The 15,348-nt window shown below is 31.4% G+C and overlaps 4 protein-coding genes and 2 pseudogenes across 6 annotated transcripts, besides 2 other annotated features; 2 read left to right on the top strand and 4 right to left on the bottom strand.

Moving 5' to 3' along the window:
- Positions 1 to 2,161: 2,161 nt before the first annotated feature.
- Positions 2,162 to 2,368: a mobile genetic element.
- A 2,615-nt stretch (positions 2,369 to 4,983) lies between these two features.
- Positions 4,984 to 15,348: part of a mobile genetic element that runs on past the window's edge.
- Positions 5,638 to 5,874, bottom strand: TVAGG3_0416810 (uncharacterized protein; the record flags this gene model as incomplete). Its single annotated transcript, XM_051233289.1, has 1 exon — positions 5,638 to 5,874. The coding sequence occupies one exon, from the start codon at positions 5,872 to 5,874 to the stop codon at positions 5,638 to 5,640; it is 237 nt and encodes a 78-aa protein (XP_051103019.1).
- On the bottom strand, positions 5,923 to 6,310 carry TVAGG3_0416800 (annotated as a pseudogene). Its single transcript has one exon. A coding segment is annotated over exon 1 (388 nt).
- Positions 8,609 to 8,732, top strand: TVAGG3_0416790 (annotated as a pseudogene). Its single transcript has one exon. A coding segment is annotated over exon 1 (124 nt).
- On the bottom strand, positions 9,676 to 10,646 carry TVAGG3_0416780 (organellar and viral DNA polymerase type B; the record flags this gene model as incomplete). Its single annotated transcript, XM_051233288.1, has 1 exon — positions 9,676 to 10,646. A coding segment is annotated over one exon (971 nt), but the record flags the coding sequence as incomplete, so codon positions are not given.
- On the top strand, positions 13,538 to 14,011 carry TVAGG3_0416770 (uncharacterized protein; the record flags this gene model as incomplete). Its single annotated transcript, XM_051233287.1, has 1 exon — positions 13,538 to 14,011. The coding sequence occupies one exon, from the start codon at positions 13,538 to 13,540 to the stop codon at positions 14,009 to 14,011; it is 474 nt and encodes a 157-aa protein (XP_051103017.1).
- TVAGG3_0416760 (KilA, N-terminal/APSES-type HTH, DNA-binding family) lies at positions 14,301 to 14,993 on the bottom strand (the record flags this gene model as incomplete). Its single annotated transcript, XM_051233286.1, has 1 exon — positions 14,301 to 14,993. The coding sequence occupies one exon, from the start codon at positions 14,991 to 14,993 to the stop codon at positions 14,301 to 14,303; it is 693 nt and encodes a 230-aa protein (XP_051103016.1).

Below are 15,348 nucleotides of genomic sequence, written 5' to 3'. Positions count from 1 at the left end.
AGTGTCAATTAATAACAATCCCACAACAAGTAAAATTCAGATTTTTATTAAACTTATTTTTTCCTAAAAGTTTTCTCAAATTACTATATATACATATGTGGATAAAATAATAGTAATATTGTAAAAAATTAGATAATTTTTTTTATTTGAGAACCTCTCAAAAGTTCATTCAATTTATCAATTGTTTCAGTTTGATGTATATTCATTTCTGGAGCCTAAAACTTTAGCAATCATGACAATATCATATTCTCTTTCTAACTACGCAATGTAAGGGTATCCTTAAATTAGAAAATACATCATTATTAAGTTTCGAACAGTAGGCAAATCTCAAAATATCATCTTTATCAGCTTATAACAAATGAAACAAGTATTGCTAATGTAGTTGTTGCTGTTTCATTAGATTTAATATGTCTGTAAATCATATCAAGAAAAATGTGCATAACTTCAAAGCTAACTTCTGCAATTGAAATCAAAATGAAAAGCAAAGAATACTCTGGTTCTACATTTGCAAGGACAAAGAATAAAGTTCATTTTTATGATTCAATTACAATTAAAAAAATACAAAACAAAAATAGATTGGAATAATAAACAAAATCAAGATTTTTTTTCGTCACTCACTCAAAACGCAGAGGACCATTCTTCTCAAAATTGAATTATTTTCTCAAATATTGAGCGAGTAAAATGGGCACGTTGTGTAAATTGATTCAAAATTTTTTATTGGTACACGACCTTTGAAATTGGTCTCGGGCTATTCAACCTACGGTATTGGTACACGACCTTTGAAATTGGTCTCGGGCTATTCAACCTACGGTATTAAAGTACTCACAAAATCTAGATTGAGAGGCGGTCAATGACTTTTGAGGGTAAATTAACGCATGGAATTTAATATTATTTAGGTTGATATTCTTGCTTATTATTTCAGAAAAAAATCTTAAAAAATTCAATATGAAAATTGAAAGCAATTCAAAAAATTGCTAACATGTAAATTTTAATATTCTATGCATAATTACATATTTTGAACATTTTTTATTTTTGTTTAAAACTTAAAATTTTGCGAATTTAATATAATTTCTAAAATATAATACGTATATATATTTAAAATACACTAAATTTAATTGTTAATTGACGTTTTTGGGAATGAATTTTATCAAAACATGCCTGAATCCGAAAATTTGAAAGAACGAATTACACAATCATATATGTAGAATTCAAAATACAAACTTAAAGATTGTATACGTTTAAAATTATTCAGATTGTGTTTGATTTCCACTCATTCTGTTTCTTTTGAACTCTAACACTAACATTTCATGATGATTACATGATCCATTTATACATGGTTGAATTGTTCCAGATTCTACCAGAAAATCAATCCAAATTTCTCAATGCATTCATGTTGATTGGACAAAATTTAAAATTTATCAGCCTGTTTCCAGAGAAACTCATATATTCCCTAATGAAATGTAATTTTTGCTACATTTATTTCAATCAAATTTCAAAAAATTGACTGCAGAGCTTGAAAAGGTGATGAATCATGTTGTTATTAGATGTACATATTAGATTTACTATTTCAAAAAAAATGCTCAAATTTGAATAGTTTTTAGAAAATTTGGAATTACACTCCTTACATTATATATAATTAAATGTTTAAATTTTATTTATTTTTCCCTTTTAATTTTATAACGTGCTCTATCAAAACTAACCTCTCAATTGAAGGCCACAAAATCTAAGTAGTGATGGTACACAAATTTTGTATGGAGTACGGTTCAATTTTTGAGAGCCTCACTACTTAGATTTTGTGACTACCTTACTTCCATCAAATTGTGTACAAAACTTATATCAAACTATGATTAAATTATTAATTTGTATAAAAAACGATATTGTATTAATACATCTATTCCCACTAATGAAATAGATTCCATTATCGTTATCTCATGGAACATATTTAAGATAATAAGTATTATTTCATATATTTGTAAAGAAAATATTATTGGTTTCATAATTTTCATATAAAATAAGATTATTCTTATAAATATTTTCAATTGAAACAATTCACACGATTAATTAAATCTCTTTAAGAATACAACACTTATTATATAAAGACATTACATATTCAGTGTTTTGCGAATAAGATATTCATAATAGGGAGAGGATTATTCGAGAGGTTATCGATTTTGTAATTTAATCGTCGTCGTTATCGATTTTGTAATTTAATCGTTATCATCTTTTTCTAAACGTGCATTTTTACATTAAAAGCAATGCAACTCCAAAATTAATTGGTATTTAGACTTTAATTAGGTGCAGACAAACAAAGTGCAGTCCAAATATTTTGGTGATATATGAATTACATAAATTTAGGTAAATTGAAATTATATCTTTTTAAATTTTTAGGAAAACAGATTTATAGAATTGTTTATGTCATCAAAATAATGCAGACTTAGGTCAAATTTTCCAAATTTAATCATTTGCAAGACTTTCAAGCGACTTCAAAATGTCGAAATATAAGTCCAAAAATAAAATTACGATTACAGTCTATCCTCAATTATTATCACGCTAATTATTGAGTGACCCATGCGTTCGTATGTATGTAATACCTTTTAAAAAGGAGATGAGAGAGATAAACTACATTTACAATTTAAATCTGATGTATTTACTTGTTACATTTACAAATGTAAATGTTTCTCGTAATGTTTACATTTTGTAAGTATAACGAATAAAAATGACGCACTTTTTTTACAAAGTCAAATTATGCGATACAACTTTACTTGTTACATTTACAAATGTAAATGTTTCTCGTAATGTTTACATTTTGTAAGTATAACGAATAAAAATGACGCACTTTTTTTACAAAGTCAAATTATGCGATACAACTTTACTTGTTACATTTACAAATGTAAATGTTTCTCGTAATGTTTACATTTTGTAAGTATAACGAATAAAAATGACGCACTTTTTTTACAAAGTCAAATTATTGTTCGATTTTTGCAGCTTGTAAACGATTAATTGTATAAAGCAATTGATATTAGCACGACATAACTGAATAATTCTAATATTGAAATCAAAAGCCCTTAAAATATCATGATATTTTAATTTCATAACAAATCTAGGAGACTATTTGATGAAAACATAATACTCTTTGAAGTTAAGTATTTTCACAAAGAGAGGACCAACAATATCAAAAGATTGAATAAAGATTTGTATTATTTTATTTATTTTTAAGAACATGTTTAAGAACCCTCATTATCTCCACGAATATTGCATATTTTTCTATTCTAAGACCACCAAAATTACGTTTTAATATAGAAAATAACATATTTATGTGATGCTAAAGTCGAAGTCCTTAAAAAATTAGTGTTAAACATCCATTTATTACAAAATTGAAGAAATATGTGTAAAATATAACACATAATTTAGTTATTTGACTCAATTATTAGTTATGCAATATCAGTTGTGTTTATATCTGCGTTATATCACGAGATGCATTGAATTGTCATAATTAGATCACCGTAAATCTTATCAATTTTTGATACACTTCCGGTGAAAAATTTAGCCTTGACAATAGGATGAAATATATTGTAAAAAAATAAAGGGGTATTATTATTGTCGTCTGGCGGTTTTAGACGACAATGCGAATTTTCAAATAATAGGATTTTTAGCCAGATAAAGAGCTACTCCATATATCATGCGTGTTTGCATACTATATACATAGATGGAATTGATGTTCTTCCTTTATTTAGGTACCGAAACATGCTTGAAAAATCTATTTTTTAGACGACAATAATAATTTTGTCACTTTTCCAGACGACAATAATAATTTGTCACCTTTTTAGACGACAATAATAATTTTGTCACTTTTCCCAGACGACAATAAAACATCCTCAAAAATAAATTTTAGATTTTGAAGTTTATCATTTCGAATAATGAAATATAAACAATACAAATTTTCTGTCGTTTCGAGATTCATAAATGATCGGAATCTTCCAGCTCCGACTGAAATAGAACTTTCGGAAGCTAATTTTCAAGACGAATCTTCTTTATTAAGATTTATTTTGGATATCCCTAAGGATTTAAGCTTTTCCATTGACTCATATTCAATGAATCTTTTGATACATTTCATTATCGAGCAATCTACACAAAATGAAACAATATTAAAATTCACAATTCAAAATATCACTTCTTCGAATATCTTTCAAATAGATTTGATACTACTGGAAAATTTATTCGAATATTTATCGCATTATATTAACCAAATTTTTTTCATTTTTTCATTAAAATTAATTCATTTTAAAGCTTTAGATAACATACAATACCTTTATTTATCAACATTTTCCGATCAATATGATGAGATATTACGTTTCATAAGCAGCAGTGACAATTCTCTCTATATCATCGATACATTTATTGCTTTGATTAAAAACAATATTCTTGACGTTGAATTCTTCCAAAACGCAGTTTTACTCAAGAAAGAACTTTTTTCTAGTATTATTGAGTACGAAAATCAATATTCAACTTATGCAATTGCAAATTTCTTTACAAAATTATTAAAATATATTACCCAGGATATGCAACTGCTCTTCCATGTTCGGATATACTAATATCAAATTATTTCAACTTTTTTAATGACATGAATTCAATTATAAATAACGAAGATTTTGTTTATCTTCTCAAATTTATAGTTTTATTTTATAAAGCAGTCGATATAACATCTGAGATGGCTTTAGAATTCATAAAAACACTTGAAATTCTGCGAAGTTTTTCTCCTCACTATTCATTTACAGAGTATGTAGTTCAGGGGTATTATTGTGTACTTCCTCTTATACCCATGCAAATTTCATCTACCGATTTTTTAAATTCACATGAATTTTTAATTAATTATGCAATTGAGAATTCAAATCTTCACAAATATTTGAAATTATATTCCAGATGTTTCCGCAGATTTGATAGCGATGAAATATTCAAAAATGTTTTTCATATCTTAAACCTTGTAAGTTAGTATGGCTTAGTTGGGTACTGTGGCACTGCGCACCTACTTACCCACGATATGTGAATTTGACACTTTACAAAACCGCTAACATATATTTTATAACACAAACGACAACACTAACTTAACCTTAAATATTTACAAAACCACCAACCACTTCACCTCACTAACGAACTCACTAATGAAAAAATAAACGTTCTCATAAATTTTCTTTTATATCTTCATCGTCAATGTTAACCCTATTGTAGTCATACTTGAAGTCATAAAGTTTCTCAAGTTTTGAAATGCATAGTCTTGTTAACTTACCTTCATCATCATAAGTTTTTATAAAACTACCATGACAATCTTTATACACAGTCAATGTATAATCTACTGGTCTAGGATGAAGTGTAAAGAACATGTTATACTCAGGAAGGAAGAATAAATGTTTAAATGTATGTTTGTTATATTTTTCGATTTGTATGAGTTGCTTTTGTTCTGTCATTTATATAAAAACAAAATAAAAATAAAATAAAAATAAAATAAAAAAATAAACTTAAAAATAAATGATATCACCACCCTCACACGTATGAAAACATAGCGCAAAAATAAATTTAGGTGAAGTGGTGAGATCTCACCTGTTTTTTCACCTCTTTTTTCACCCTGTTGAATTCATTGCTTTATAACTCTCTTCCTTTCTCCAACTCTTCTAACTTCTTCTTAAGTTCAGCAATGTTGTCCTCATGAAGTTTAATCTTCCTTAATATACCTTCTTTATCTAATGGTTGCTTTATCTTTCTAAACTGAACTCTACCATCCTTCATAGTATGAATGTAAAAACCTTCTGGAATAGTTCCTGATTTAATGTATTCTACCAAAAACTTTTGTTTCATTGCTTCAGTGACTTTATTTGTCATTTCAATCAAATAAAAATTTTAATATTAAATAAAAATAACGTTATTTTTTCAGTAAGGAAACGCAGGAGTTTTACGATTTATTTGAGGAGTAGGTTCTGGTTTAAATGTTGGAGTCGGTTTAGGAGTTGACTTTTGAACAGGAGTTTGTACTTCCATAGGTTCAGGAGTCATTGAAGGTTTTGCTTGTGAAGGCGTTGGTTTTGGCGAAGGTGTTGGAGTTTGTTTAACTTCAGCTACTTCAGTATTATTTACAACATTTGCTTTATTTCTTTTCAACATCATAACTGCTCCTGCTGTAGCTAGCAAACCTAGTGGGAGACCATATTTTATATAAGGACTTGACCAAATGCTATTTTTGACAGGAGCTGGTGGAACACCTAACCTTGGTGAGACTGCTCTTTGCCATTGTGCAGCTCGTAAGAAATATTCAATAGGTGCTCCATAATCGTTTTGGTAAAGTTTGTTTCATAGATGGTGAAGGTTCACGAGAGCTGATGAAGAACTCATTTATAAGCTTTAAAAATAAACGTTCATCCTTTATTCCTCACTGTCGTTCCGTAGCTAAGTTATAGTCATCTAATCTTATTATGGGATGCCATTAGCACGCACCTGAATGGCAAAGCAACAATCCCTCATAATCCAATAAGTGGCTTTGGTACATTTTCAGTTGCTAGTTCAATAGGTCCTTTAACAGACATTTGTATGTTATTGGAGCAGTAGATGTTTGACCTTGCTGGAAGCAAAGTCACTTCTGTTGGAAAACCACATAAGAAATGTGTGTTGTCATAGCTATCCCATTTATGTTCCACACTACCATCATCCACCAATGACCTCATAACATCTTCATTAAATCCTATCATATATTGTTTTGTATTGCAGGCGTTCGCAACCATTTCATAAATACAGGTCCATATGATTTTTCGGTTCTGCAGGCATATTTCCATAAGCTCCCATGGAAGCTGAAGATATTTAAACTTAGGGTTCTCAAAATTAACATAATAGTTGTCTTTCTTTCTAAATAGTGCCCAAATACTTTTAACATTAATAGGCGTATAAGCTGCTGTAAATGTTGCACTTGAACTATCTGTATTCTTTGAGAATGAACCGTCCATAGGAATCCAATCCATAACTTTAACAGGAAAACATAAAGCCTCGTTTGTATAATGTTCTACAAGTTCTGTATAAATGTTAGGGTCTAAAGAGAATGACTTTGGATGAATGAAACATTCATTAAAATCCATCTTTGTTCGAAATAGTTGCTGGGTTACAGTTGTAATAGTAACTGTTCCACTAGCTTCTACTGCCTTCGTTATCATAGTGAATGGTTCATTCCATGGAACAAATATTTGTCGGTGATTTGAATCTGAAGCAAATGCAACTTTAAGAGTTGGATTGAAGCAATGATATCATTTACAGATATAGATGTACATTGTAAGGCGTTCGCTACTGAACTTTACTTTAAGCTGAATGTTTCTGCAAAAGCTGGAATAAATCGAATAGCTTCTATTGGAAGGAATCTTCTAACAGGAATTCTTAAACGAAGCTTAAAATCAAATGATTTTCCTGCTGTAATTGGACCACTAACAATTTGTCCTGTTCTGCATGTTCCCGAATGACTCCATACATCTTCATGTCGAGTCTTTGAGAAACATCTACTTTCTTTATTTGTTCGGTAGTTTGTGAGTTTGAAGTTTATATGCTTCTTCTCTTGCGTTGTCTTGAGAATATACGATACGACCATTTGCAAGGATTTGATATCCAGCAACTGCATAGAAAGCGTCATCGAAACCAATCCAAAATCCTGGTGGGTTTTTTTATTGGAAACCTGAACAATTTCTTTATCTACAATAAATTGACCTTCCATTTATACGTAATGAATGTATTGTAAAGGTCCAACATATTTTCACCAGGAGGTGAGAGATTGAATGTTACCATGTGTTATCTTTAGCAGTTCCAGGTTGTTGATGGAATCTTTGCGCCAGAATATTTCTATTTTAGTGTCACCAATTTGAACTGCATTGTCTATGATATCGAAATATGAGCGAATCTGATGAATATGCTCTGCTGGAGTAAATTCGTTTAGCTGTTCGTTCTGCATGTATTTACTTCAGATAAAAATATCTATTTACTTCATTATTCTCACTCTTCTTCTTGCATTCGTGGTGGAAGTTGTTTCTTGACATTTTCAATGAACTGTACATTCTCTTTTGTCTCAACTTCTTTCACTGGTGGGTCAGGGTTCTTTGACTCGGTTTGTTTTTCAATGAAATTCACGAACTTTGCAATAAGCTCTTGGTTCGTTATTGAAAGTACATCTGGCTTCTTTTCTTCTTGTTCTTTTGGTGGCTCAGTTTGAACAGAAGGTTTTATATGGGCTTCATGGACTTCACCCTTGCCTACACCTTAATGTTGTCGCTTTCTGCATTCGCTAATGGAACCTTTCTTTTTCTTACGTATATTTTACCATCTTTACTCTGACTTACATAATAGAAAGGATGTTGTATTCCTCTTGCGTCATTTAATATAATAGACTCTCGCTCTGATTTTGACAAGCTCATTTTACATCGGTTAAGTTTTAATTTTGTTTTTTATCTGCAGTCAAATGACTCAGACAGCCCTACGGACAAGACCCAAGGGTCATAGATGTTGAAGCATTGAAGAAAAAATTCGTGAGCAAATTTTATCGAACTGAAGGAACAAAAACAAGAACAAAAGCCAGAGAGACCAAAGAGAAAACTTAGTGAAAACAACTTGCTGCATTAGCTGCTGGAAGACAAAAGAACCCACGTTTGCTGGCGAAGAAAGCTAGAGAAGAAGCTGAAGCAAAAGCTAAAGAAGCTGAAGCAAAGAAAGAGTAAATGGTTTATTTTTATCCGAATTAAATGTATAGACAAATACCTTTATCTGTTGCGTTCAGTAGTGAAACCCTGACGTCAAAATAAAGGGCAACAGAGTAACGTTTAAGTTTCCAACAGACTGGATTGTGAACATAAATGAAGAGAAGTACATTGGCATAACAAATATGTATATAACACGTGCTTTCAGAAAGGTTGACTTTTATACTTCAAGTCGAGATAGAAAATGACGAACAGTCTTTAAGCGCCCAAAACATTCACATATACAAATACTTTAAAGACGATAACGTTAGAAGACTGTATAATTACATTTTACGAAAATTTCAAAAGAAGTTTAACATTGAAGTACAAACTTTACAGCCTTTACGTGAGTTTTCTTGCACAACTGAAAGAAGAAGGAATTGTAGAAAGATTAATAGCTTTTCATTACGAGTTTTGTACCAAATGAAGATGGAAACACATGACTGTCAAATTCATTGTATTTCTCACCATTCAATGAAGTCGCTAAAAAGAAAGAAATCCATTACGTATAAGATTTCAAATTCTCTGAACCAAGTGACGATTTCAAGAATGTTTTCAATTATGATGCAATGCTTCCGAGGAAAAATGATTTTTCCGAAATTAGATTTCCAGGTATTTGGGATAGAAAGCAAGCTATATTATATTTCAAACTTAAGTAAGGGAGTTAAAATGAGTTCATTGGTCATACAAGAACTTCACCACTTCCTAACCCTAAATACTATAAATTAACTGGCTTCAATCGTGAGTTTTGGATAGACTCTCTCACTCATGACCAAACCCAGACCTCCAGACCAAGGACTGTCTCTACATTGAAGCACAACTCTTAAACTCTACCATTGCAGTATTGTAAATGACCACATGGCTTCGCCTTGCCGCTAGCATCACGAATGACCTCATTACTGACAAAAATAAATGACCTCAGAACTTCAACTTACGAATAAAGCTTGTTTTAGTCGTTATTGAGAAGTTAAACTTCTCTTCAAAGCAAGGTTGACATGACTTACATAAGTCAAATCCAATCTCTTGACCGTCATAAAGTGCTTTGTAAAGTTTCATTAAACTGAACTCAGAGTCTTTGTCATATGTTCCTTGCGGAACCATTAAACCTTTATCTTCATCATAGAAACACTGAACAGAGTCAGGAAACATTTCATTAGCGGTTAAAGCAATAACATCTTGCTTCACGCCTTTCATTCTGCAGTGAAATGCAACTTCATTTAAATCATTCGTGAGTAAGTCTATGTAAGTCTTCTTTCCACAAAATATTGACTTGTATGCTAAACTTTGTTTTCCAGGTGTGATTTCTGCAAAGTCGCTATGAAATTGACCAAGGTTTTTACCAATGAGAACTCTTCCATAACGTTTCTCAAACTCTTCAGCTAAACGAGGGATATCTTCATTGTAGAGATGCATACTGTCCGTATCGCTATAAAAGATGTCCATTCCTAAGTCCTCAGCAGTACAGAATACTTCACACATTATTCTCTTCGACATAGACAGAATGTTAACACCAAGTGGACAGAAGTTAAAGTGTCTGCAAATGCTTTTCGTTAGCTTGAAAATAGTTTTATCTGAACCATCCAAACCTTCGAACTTCACTATATGGTTGTAGTTTCTGATGGCATATCTTATAGCATCTTTGTCATTTACTATGGTTATTTTTGACTCAATAGGAGATAGAATAGTTTTGCCATAAATACTGTTCAGAATGAGCTTTATATTTTCTTGCAAAGGATTTCCTTCTTTCTTATACTTTAACCTTAACTCAAACAACTTCTTTACTTCATCTCTTATTCTAATATCTCTGTTTCCATCGTAATAGTATCCTTGCAACACTTCACATTTGACACCTTGATATTTTATGAGGTCTTGTAATGTTATATGGTCAACATACATTAAACAGCAAGTGTTTGAACTTCTGGGAACGTTAAGTTCTGGATTTAGTTCAGGGTCACAAACTATTAAAGGAAAGTGTCTATGTATTCCAATCTCTGTTATCTTAATGAGAACAAAGAAGCCAGACATAAACTTTTCACCAATGGGTTCCTTTTGGTCGTCATCGAATAAATGTCTCATGAGATACTCTGTGCTTAACATTTCTTTCTTCATAACCTTTGGAATACCTTCTAAAGTATAAAGTCTTGCTATAGCTGATGGATATAATGAAACAGCGTCGAATCAGCAATGAGTTTCTTTTCGCTCTTTTGTTTCATGTTATCTGACAGCATACATCTTCCACCTTGAATACAGCGTGAAATAAATTCTCTTGGTTTATTTGAGAGGTCATATAAATTTCCATTCGGGAAGTACACTCTGTTCTCAAACAATTTGTTAGCAATTGAACAAATACTAACGTAGTCATAAACGTTTAAATCAAATTCTTTCAATATGTCATTGCGGAACTTAACAAAACCTTCTCTTAAAATTCTTACATCTTGTTTGCAATAAAATGTGCTATACTTTTCTAAGTCGAAGTGGTTTTCATCTATTCTGCAACCTTTGATGGAATCTATGTTTTTCATGAATGTATCTGCATCATGGATAAACTTACACGCTTCAGAAATGACACCAGTTCTGTTGTCATTTGCTAACAAAACACTGCTGTAGTAGTTATATGGAAATACTTCTTTCGGTCCTGTTTGTAAGTTAAACATAGCAGGAAATAGTTTAAGCTTCTTATTTATAACACTGTAAGAGTCTTTTATAATAATTGCCCTTCCTTTATATAAGCCAGTTATTTGCATTGTTCGTGAACCTTTAATGATGGGAGTTCCTTTCACTTCTGTCATGTGTCTTAAGATGAAGTTTATATCATAACTGAGGTTATGGAAATATATTAAACTCTTGTCAGGAAGTCGTTCCAAAAATTCTGTTGCACAGTTCTGACCCCAAATGCTTTCACTCACTGAACCATCTTCACTGTCATAACAGATGTTAAAAGCTTTATGAAAGCCGTCTGTGCTACACTCAAAGTCAGCAAAGAAAACGTGCTCAGGAATGAACTTGCACTTATTTTTATTTACTTCTTTTGACTCGGCTTTCTTCTTCAGTTGTACACAATACTTTGGAGCATATGACAAGTCTTTAAATGGTGCAAGGTTCTGTTTATATAAGTCAGTCGTATATGTGAAAAGTTCTCCATAAGAAATAGGTTCGAAATATTTGCACTCCCACAATGTTTTCATAACATCCCATAACGGTGTTGTTCTATCATAACGAACTACATATTTATCTTCTCTCTTTGTATAAATCTTCATTTGTTTCTCAATGTTCATTCCACCACAAGCTTTGAGAATTTCTATATAGTTGCGAATGAAATATGTTGTCATTGGTAATCTTTCATTTAGCATGTAGTGGTCTTCAACAAGAAGTAAGTCAATAGTTCGAACAGTTTCACATTCTTTTGGTATGTATCTCTTTATTTCATTATGTCTTGAGTCATTGAAGTAACCAATGGTAACATTAAATGCTATACCTGTTGCGTCAGAAATTTCTTGTACTTTACTTTGAGGAAAGTCTCTAACACGAATGACTTCTCTCATGTGGTCAATAGTTTCTTCATTTACTCCAGCCTGAATGCAAGCATAAACGAAACAATTGTCTTCTGTCATAAGTGTTGCAGTTCTTTTGTTCAGTTCATTGAAGATTTGGTAGCGTTCAAGATTTATAGGTAATGTGCAAAGATACTTCCAGAACTGACCGCTTCTCTTCTTATAAAACTTCTTTTCACCATTATCTTTCCAAAAGCTTTCTATAAGTGCTGGGTTTCCTGTTTGCTTAAGAGCTTCCAAAATGGCTTTCTGGTCATTTGTCAGTGTGCTTTCATCTCTATATGGTCTCTTTTTTGGTTTGCCTTTCTTTACATCTGACATCGTTAAGCCTTCATATTCTGTTAAATCATACATCTTTATTTCAGTAAGATTCTTTATGTTTGTCAAGAAGAAGTCATAGTGCATTTCAACAATACCTGCAGCATTTGCTTCTATCTCTGATATAAAGTTCTCCTTCAAGAGCTGATGTAGTAATGTTCCAATATTATTGAGGTTTAACGTAGAACATTCATACTTTCCACCAAGTTTATAACATACCATCCATCTCTGTTGTGAGTTTATTTTAATTTTCTCTAAGAGTCTCATGAAAACCTTACCGAAATGTTTGTGTAAGTAGTCTCTGTTTGGTTCATCTAAAGCTTCGATGTTAAAGTCAATGAGTCTATTGCCTGACTTCACATTTCTCTTCCTATTCTCTTCATCTTTCTTTAACCATCTCTCACCTTCTTTTGGTTTGTCGTCAATGGAACGAATGACATCGTTAGCTTTGCGAACTTGTTCTATAGCGCTCTTAAACATCTCTCTTCTCTGTTGTTTCAGTGTGTCGTCTCTTCTTCTTGTTTCACCAACGTTTGCATTTGTTATGTCAAACATTTCTCTTCTTACTTCATGAGGTACTGAACGTCTATGATATAAGTCAATAGCAACGTCATTTAAAGGAAATGCTCTTGCATGGACTTCGTCCTCGCCGCGTTGCGGCTTTATGAACTCATGAATTCTATCATAACTTATTGCACCATTATAGTCTTTAATGAAGTCAGCGAGTGCTTTTTTGTTTGTTGCGTAATGTTTTGCTACTTCTATGTTAGCTTCTGTAAGAAGTTGTTTTATTTCCGAGTGTTCTAACTTAGACAACTTCCGATACATCTTTAGTAGGAAATAAAAAAATATTTTTTGAAAAAATTAGATTAGATTTTTTTAAGTTATTTTTCAAAATAATTTAATATTTTTATTTTAATGAAACACATGCAAGATTGCAAGTTCTTTTCATACAATGCTCTCGCTACTGCCATCAAGAATGAGTTCAATAATGCTTCAAATGTTAATGTTATCTTTAACAAGAAGTTTGTGAAAGAATCTAAGTTTGGTCAGTATGTCAGACCATTAGCTATCGTCATTGACCGCAAACGTTATACTTCACAAGAGTTAGCAGTAGTTTTGAAACAAAAGAGTTTCTTCGTGAATGTCAAAGATACTCATTATACTGTTATAAAGAACTCTAATATTGACTTCTTCAGTATTGCTTTAAATCTTTCCGAACAGAAAGAATATAAGAAAGGTGAAACAAATGTGAAATATTATCCTTCATCTCTGAAGACAATAACGAACAAAGATGTTATACAGAAATTCTTACCAAAGGTTGAAGAAGCTTCTATTGACATTGACGAAGGAAGTGAAATGGTTGAAGAAATAGACCCTGAAGCTATTTAAGCAAAAATATATTTTTGGTTAGTCTTCATATCGATATTTTACAACAATTCCCCAATGTATAAACTTTTCATACGCTTTTTCATAAGCTTTATATACCTTCAGAAATTTTGCATAATCTTTAGAAGCATTTAGATATTGTTTAAATGCTTTGTATGTCTTCAGAAATTTTGCATAATCTTTTACATGTTGTTCGTTCTCTTCTTCTGTCATGAGTTCCGAATATTCTAAATTCATGTTCTTTCATATGAGATAAAATTTTATAAAAAAAATAAAATTAGCTTAGATTTTTTTATTCTTCCTCTTTGAAGTTATCGAAATATTCTGTTATTTTTTCCTTCAGTAATGTTAAGTCTTCTTTGAATGTAAGTATTGTGCAACCTTTGATGTCATAGTGTGTTTGAGGAAGAGTATTTTTGACAATTTCCTTTATTTGCTCATTCGGTGTCATTGAAATCGGTAAGTTTTCACGATAGAACCAGTTTCTGTCAGATTTATATATTTTAGCTAAGTCATAAAAGCTCTTGTTGTTTCTTCTGACTAAATGCAACATAACCACATCTTTATCTTCTTCTTTCTCCAACTCTTCAGTATATATCATATACTTATAACTCTTTTCCTTTCCTTTTGGTACCGAACGCGGTATTCTTTTCTGTATGCTTTTGTCTTTGGATTCAATGACTTCATCTTTTGCTTGAAGTTTCTTTTCCATCTCTCCACGTTCTGCTTTATATAGTTCATCTAACATCATGAAAATATAACAAGCATAACGAGGTGAAGCCCACATTGCTACAGCGTTTACTAAAAGTCTATGAACATAATAACCTTTCAAACCAGGAGCCAAATTCTTGCGATTTTCGTACGGAATCTCTTCTCTCGGTTTTCCGAGGGAAGCAATCATATGAGGAAATTCTTCTAAAAGTTCTTTTGTCTGTTGGTTTTCAAACCAATGATATGCTTGCTTTGTAGAACGAAGAGCGTTCATTATACTTTGCATTTGGTACATATCGTCTTTGACCGAACGAATGAGGCGAAGTTGTTTGTTATTTGTATGTATTCGTATTCTTCATTTATAGCTTCATGGACTATAACTGTTGTTGTGTTCTCTGATGTTGTCATTACTGTCTTTACATACAAAATAAATAAAAATAAAACTAACTTTATTTTCTGACTTTCACAAAAGACCAAAAATAAACGCTTTACATGTATTTTTCAGCAACTTCGTCAAATAATTTTATAGCTTTATCTATCTCATCTACTTCAAACGTTTCTTTACCTTTCGTGGGAGCACCATACATTTTCTCAAAAACTTCAAGCAGTTCTGTTTCAGCAGCTCTCAT

The sequence above is a fragment of the Trichomonas vaginalis genome, chromosome V, assembly GCF_026262505.1.
Source record: "Trichomonas vaginalis G3 chromosome V, whole genome shotgun sequence".
Classification (NCBI taxonomy): Eukaryota; Parabasalia; order Trichomonadida; family Trichomonadidae; genus Trichomonas; species Trichomonas vaginalis.
This window is presented reverse-complemented; position numbering and strand designations above follow the sequence as displayed.